This window comes from Hemicordylus capensis, chromosome 1 (assembly GCF_027244095.1).
Source record: "Hemicordylus capensis ecotype Gifberg chromosome 1, rHemCap1.1.pri, whole genome shotgun sequence".
Classification (NCBI taxonomy): Eukaryota; Metazoa; Chordata; class Lepidosauria; order Squamata; family Cordylidae; genus Hemicordylus; species Hemicordylus capensis.
The window spans coordinates 258,384,748-258,392,157 of NC_069657.1; the positions used below are offsets into that span (position 1 = coordinate 258,384,748).

At 41.2% G+C, this 7,410-nt stretch overlaps 1 protein-coding gene across 6 annotated transcripts in view; it reads left to right on the forward strand.

The window, feature by feature from the left end:
- The window catches only part of TASP1 (taspase 1), a 105,750-nt gene extending 101,108 nt beyond the window's left edge, over nt 1-4,642 (forward strand). For all 6 annotated transcript variants that reach the window (XM_053284601.1, XM_053284600.1, XM_053284602.1 and 3 more), the window contains one exon: nt 3,200-4,642. In XM_053284601.1, coding sequence (XP_053140576.1) covers nt 3,200-3,292 — 93 coding nt within the window. In that variant the 3' untranslated portion in view covers nt 3,293-4,642. The remainder of the gene's footprint in view (nt 1-3,199) is intronic.
- Nucleotides 4,643-7,410: the final 2,768 nt, after the last annotated feature.

Sequence of the window (7,410 nt, forward strand, 5' to 3'; positions counted from 1 at the left end):
ATATAACAGTGGATGTATTATTGATCCTGGATATTTCCAGCTGGAGACTGGACTTTCAATGACAGAATTAAATATCTTATTATGATGATTATTAGGAACTATTTATACTATCCAAATATATTGTTTGGTTATTCTAACTGACTGGATAAAATTGTCAGTGACACAAATGTTAATATTACCATTCTTTTTATTGTGGTAGCGTTGTTTTGAAATACAGAATTAAAATTCATATATATGCATTTTCTTCAGTCTTCTTTGAACTGGTTAAAATGCAGCTTTGGGGTGGTTTCTGTCATTATTAGCTGTTATATGTGCATAATGTGGAATATGTCATTTTTAGCTGGCAAAATATCGGAAAATATAAGGGGTTTTTTTGTGAGCCAGACTTTCCTCTGATTTCATTATGCCAGCTCACAGTATTAGTTTGCACCAGCATGTTTTGTCCTTGTGCTATAAATATTCTGCCCAAACACAATGTCTTTGTCTGTAGTAAACAAATGTAATAAAATGTGGGGTTTGCATTTTTCCATATGGCAACAAAACTGCTGAAATTCCTGTGTACTGTGTAATTTCCTCATGCATGGCTCCCTTTATTGTAGCTTGCTTTCCATTTGAGCACTGTGTTTAGGGCTTCAGTAAATAAGCTAATAACTTATAAGAAGCATAGTTTTCCAAAACTTAAAAGTGTTGGATCTCCATTTTAGAGATGCTTATGTGCCCCTTAGATGACAAAATGTGAGTGCAATCTGTGCTCCATTTACCTCAATAATAGTCCTATTAACATAATTGCAACTGCTTTGATAAATACCAGTGACTATTGAATACAGCTTTAAAAAGTTTAATGGCTGTGCCAGTTCAGTGGTATCCTATGTAGTCGTTAACAATTTTTAAAAATAAAATTAAGCACAGTCTTGCCAACACTACCACCGCTTCTCCCATTCTTCCAGGATGAGAAAATAAATATATTTTCAGCCTATTGCTTACAAGTAGCTCTCAGTGAAATCACTTCAGTTGGGTAAGGATTCACTAACAAAGCATGTTACTCCTTTGTATAGCCTCCAGATATGCACCTAGGTAATTTTGGAGCCTGGATCTAAAGGCCTTCCACCCAGAGGTTCAGTCCAAAGGATGCCTCTGATAGCATAGGATGCCTCTGAGCCCTGAAATGATGAAGTATGATATTGTGATTATTGGATCCTGAGTCTACTCTGATGTCTCAACAAGGGCTGCAGTAGCAGTTGTCACCTAGGTTGTGGCCTGCTGGTACCTCTGTTGTGAAATGTCCAAAATGTCTTTTAATAGTAGCATCAGTCAGGTAATTAAGCGCTAGCAATACAAAGCTTTGTATATATAATGTGACTTTTTAAAGTAACACTGGAGCTCTCTTCGGGCATTGTGCCACCAGGTACAGTGTACCCAGGTTGAGTGTGCACACTGGCTAGCCCTGATGTTTTCCTTAACCATGTTTCCCTCCAGTGCCCAGCACTTGTCTGAGGTGGGCAGAACTGAATTCAGGGGCACTCCCCTCACATGATTTAAAGTGGGATGACAGGGTTACACTGGTGTGCTCCTGTTCCCCCTCTGCCTCAGTACACTGTATGCAGTTGTAAAATGCCTGAAGAAAGCTAAGCAGTTATTCAAATAGCATAGTAGAAAAGACATAATGCTAATAATAAATTATGTTCATTTGAAGAAGTAGCTTAAAGATTTTGCTCCACTGGGCCAAAATTACTTGCTTCCATTGCAGATCTGGAAAGGACACAAGGGAGTAAATATTCTTAATCCCTCTGAGTGTCTAATCCATTTAATATGACCAAGCATCTTTCTGTGCATCTCTCTCTGTGGTGTGCCTTGATCATTGACCAAAACCATGTGAGGAGAGGTGGTAGCATTATGGAAATTAGACCAGAAGTGCTTGGTACACATTTGCGTAGTGGTAAAGAATACAGATGTGGCAGTCAAAGTGTGCATCTGATTGAAACTAGTCAGTGTGCATAACTAGAGATCTATTTGGAGGAGTATGCAGGGCTGAAGGCAGTACAGGTCTAGCCCCTTGTCATGTGTAAGTAATAAGTTTATTGTTGTAACAACTGGTCATAACATACTTTTGTCATGTGAGCACTGTTCTGCAAACTCTTCCTCTTTAAAGAACAACATCTCTGTGTTGTGTTACACTATTCAGCTCTATTCTATGCCCACTTTCCCAGTGTATAGTGTGTCTGTTTTATCTGAAGTATCTAGCCACCCACACAACACACATCAAAAGTTCATGGCTTTCCCCCTTCTCTCTTTCATATCTTGCCTTGTATAGCATAGTGAAATCTAAAAGAATGTTTTTTTGTTTTTAAGATGAAAACTTCTCAGCTATTTTTTTCCAGGACCCCAGTACTATTTCTTCAAATGTTATCATTGCTTTGGGACAGTATCTGCGTTTTCCCATTTTCAAAACAGAGCATTGCTTGTGCAGGTTGACCTGTGTAGTTGTGGTAGATTATGCTTCTGCCTACTGAGTTAAGCATTACAATGGAAGATATATGGTCCTTTCCATCTCTAAGGGTTTGAGTTTAGAAAATGTTTGGCAGAAACAAATCTATGTGTTGCAGCTTCTGTTCCATTTCAGTGGTTGTGTGCCACCATTTGATACACATTTTGTGGCTCTTAGATTTCACAATAAGCCATCTTGCAGTCTGGATGCTGCCCTATATGAATAAACCTATTCCAGTGGCAAGACATTGTAATTATAAGGATTATATTTTTCTGGCATGAATTCAATCTTTGAACCATTGCCTCATATCCAAAACTACAACATTTCACTCTTAATAATGTTACATGCAATCTTGGGAATGTTGGAAAGCATCCATACCTTTGGCAAAATAGTGCTTTATTGCCGTAAGTTCTGTTAGTGAAAGAAGAGTTGTGCTCACACAAGGGTTCCTTCTCTGAGCAGAAGTGGTTATTGTATCAGTGCAGTTTTCCTTACATCGATGGAAGGAGCTCCTGTGATGGAACACAGCACTGCCAAAGGTTTGGACGCCCCTCACTTTCCAGTTAAACTTATTGGGCATTCGCATCTGAGGAAGTGTGTTAGTCAATGGAACGTTGATTCTCTATTTTGTGGTTAAGTTGTTTTGTAGTGTGTTCCCCCCCACACACACACACTTTGTGTTCTCCACTTAAATTCTCACAAATTTCTCTGCAGACTCACATTTCAAGGCTTCCCCCTGGAGCGGTGGCAGGGCAGTCGGTGGCAATTGAAGGAGGAGTTTGCCGGTTGGAGAGCCCAGCAAGCTGAACAGCTACTCATCTGGTCAGCAAAAGAGAGCAGAGGCTATTTTGTATAATAAGCTCCTTTGTGTTTTTACAGATGTTGAAAATTTTATCCTTGTTGTATACTCCTTATTGCAACCACGTGCACCCTAACTTGAAACAAGTGCTGCTGTAGCTTTATATTCTTACACTTAATGTGAATGTATATGAGAATTTGTCTCCCAGTGGAATAGAAACTCGGTTCCCAGTTGTGCAAATAAAGATAATGTAGGCATAATTTAATGTTACAAAAACCTTTGTATCTGTTAATTGATTAGCATATAAGGCAACAATACCCGGAAATTCCATGGGGGGAATGCTTAAAAATTGTGTGGTGGCAAATGTTGTTTTGCATTGAGGAGCTACAGGCTTCAGAGCTAGTTAGAATACAAAAGCAATTGAATGCCCTTTATATTATTTAATGGTTTCAGTGGGTCCAGTAGTAACTTAAACGTGCTCTTCTTCCCCAAGTGTGGGCCGCAGAGTGGTTGGTTTCAGTGAAACAATCACTGAAACAATCGAAGAGTGGTTGATTTCTGTAAAACAATCTAGGACAGGATTATAGCCTGATGTGTTTTTGTGTTTTTCTTAATTATTCAGTTGGTGATACTTTTTTCCTGGGCTTTAGTGTTGCATAGCTTCAAGCTGTTAGATATTATGAAAGACTCTGTAAAAATAACATACAGTCATAATGTCTTTACTTTGTGTATAATGAAATATCTGAATGTAAATAAGAACAAAGTTTATGGAAAGAGTCAATATTATTCTTTGGTTTTAAATATATTTTTAAGAGAATTTTGTCAAAAAAAAAAGCTATTACTGGATGAATAATTAAATTCATTACATGATGGAAGAGGATCCTAAATGTACCCTTTAGTTCCTTAAATTCCAAATTTATAGCGAAGGTGTATAAATGTTTGCAATTATATTTACATGTTATGCATGTACTTACAAGTGGCCTTTTGAACAGCGAAAATGTATGGTAATACATAGTTAATGTCCCTGCTTTTGTTGTGGGTGTGAGTTCATTTATCCTATGATTATGTTTCAGGACCTTTTAAAAAGCTTTATTGTTTTTATGTTTACAAGGATATAATGACTACCGAAGAGTTGTGTTTAGTACCTTGTGAACTGTCCAAATGGAATAAGAGAAGTTCATTGGGGTGTGTTTTTATGTGTTAAGACGGTGTATACTCCCTTTAGAAATACCTGCTCAGTTACCTTAAAGCATATTTCTAATCCCACAATAGACTACTTGTCCTCTATTAGTGTGCTACTCCTCTGTTTTCATATAACATTTGAAAGGAAACATAATTAAATACTGTTTTTAATCAGGTGCATTCTGTTTGGTGTTAAGCATGAACTTTCAGTGCTAATTGATGGTATCCCTTGATTTGGGGTTCTTCTAATACATATTGGATTGTGATCTCCACAGGTTGGCTAAACTAAGACTTAGAAATGTATAAGTTATTATCACATAGCTGCATTAGAAAGTGTCCAGATGTACAACAATGTCTGTGTGGAGCATACTGCAGAAATATGCTTAACCAAGTTGTGCTACCGGTGAAATATTCCTTCCCAGATTGGATTCTGGGAAACTTGATTATCTGGAAGTGATCCATTGTTATAATGAGAACTGGGTTACTGCGCCTGCACAGGGACCTCATGGATGGATTAACTAGCTCCTTACTGTCGCCTCTCCCTGCCGTGCATGTGCTCCGTGCTTTACTCTTCTCGGCGTCCGGGCACTATTTTGTCTGTTTCTTTTCGACCACTGATGCATTGAGACCTCTGGTTCTTTGCTCCTCAGTTTTAGAAAAGATAGTGTTACTTCAGACAGATTTTCTAGTGCTAACTCGGACCGTGACCTCGACTATTCTTCGTCTTTCCTTTGAATTTTATTCTTGGATATTTGAACTTTTGATACTTTGACCACTGGACTGTAAGTTGACTATTCTTTGGACTTTGATTCGGATTTGGCAACTCCCTTCCACAGCTTTGCCGTCGGAACAGTCATGGTTGAGAGGAAGAAAATGACATTTAAGCGCTGCTCTCAGTGTTGGGCAAAACTTCCCTCAACTGATGAACATGAACTCTGTTTGCTCTGTTTGGGAGAGCAACATGTCCCAGCTTCTTGTAGGATTTGCAAGTCCTTTTCGAAGCAGATGCTGAGAAATCGTTCTTTGCGCCTGAGAGCCGCTCTCTAGGAAGATGCACTGTGTCCACTGACGAGGCCGGAATCGACATCGATCTCGGTATCAATGTCGACAGGCCCTTTTTCGATGCCTGCCCCGGGGTCTGTGCACGCACAGCCTCAAACCCTGTGGGATAATCTCAAGGAGATGGGCTTCTTGAAGACATAAACAGCATCGTGTGGCCTCCGATAGCGACTCGCCACCTCCGAAAAAGCATAAGTTGTAGTTGGTTCATTCTTCGAGGTTGAGAACTCCCTCACCATCAGCGGTTCAGTATCAACAGCCTGTGCCATCGTCAAGCCTGTCGAAGCCACCTTCTACTAATACCTGGACTGGTCTCTTTTTGCCTCTTTCGATGCCATCATGCTCGGTGCTCCCGACTATCCCATCGGTGTCAACATTCACCACCATCTCGGCATTGATGTGGATGCTGGTTTTCTCTAATCTGATTGCTTCGGCCTTCCCCTCAACTTCCTCAATGTCGACGGTCAATACCGATGCAGGCATTCCATGCTGTGTAGATCCCTCTTCCCCAGTGGCGACACAGCAGCACAAGCCGCTGTCTCTCACGCCTGCAAGGACACCCTTGAAGTCCCCACTGACGCTTTTCAATACCGCGGATGAGGTCTTGTTGGATGAGGGTACCACCAAGTCACTATTGAGTGCCTTGGACTCTGCCACGACTACGCTTTCAGGTTCCACATTCCAGGGATTCCTCATCCCTTGTTTGGATACAGAGGTTGATGTCGAAGAGGATGAATCCATTCTGAAGATGCCTTTGATGTCTCCCCTTTGACTTGGAGCCAGATCTTCCGCCTTTACGATGCCAACGGTCATTCCACCTGTCTCTACTTTGCCCTTGAAACCAACACCTTCTTTTGTGTCTCTGCACAAAAGTGGTGCCTTCAAAGGACCCCATGTGGTGTCTTCAAAGGACTGCATTCATGCCTGTGGGTTTAAGTACACTAATTCTCCATCAGCACAGTTGGATTGGGCAGAGTCCCAATTGTGGAAAACTCAGCGAATGCTGCAAGGCATGCTGCCTCACCAGCCCACACTTCCTGCACCACAACGTGTGCCACCTGTACAGCCTCTGGAGGCGCTGCCTCCAAAACCACCTATGTTCACGAACCAGTGTATTCAGACGACACCGCTGTCACTTGACACCACTGCATTACCGGTGGAGCCACTTTCGAAGTCTCAGCTGCTGGTAGCCCCTGTTGGGCCAGTTCTGGACCTATCTGCGCCTGCCCCGGCTGAGCCCTCAGAGTCTTAGGAGGAGGATTCCTATGATTCTTCTGACACCGACACAGATGGCAACAGTGAAAGACCACGCCACCCCTCTGACCCGCCTTCGGATGTGCCCCTGAGGCCTTCCATGTCTCCCAATGAGGAACTGATATCCTACACAAAGATGATTCAGCAAATGGCGGAAATGCTTGAACTGGAGTTGAAACATCCTGTTACTGACCTACAGGACCCTGTCTATAAAATGCTGGCAACCATTCAATCCACACAGCCGATTGCATTGCCTATGTTGCCTATTATAACCAAGGTGGCTAAAATTTCTTGGGACGTTTTGCAAACATCGACCCCTACGTCAAAGCGTTTAGAGACACTCAGTTGTGTACAAGAAGAAGACAACCTCTCCTTGCTTAAACACCTTGTCCCCAACGCCTTAGTAATTGTCTGCACCTCTTCTAAACCTGGCCATACTACCCCCTCTGATAAAGAGGGTAGAAAACTCGATCTTTTTTGGCTGGCGTATTTACTCTACTGCGAGTCTTTATTATTTATTTATTAGATTTATATACCGCCCTTCCGATATGGCTCAGGGCGGTTCACAACATGATAAAAACAATTAAAAACAAATTAACAATTAAAATCAAACTATTAAAACACAATAAAA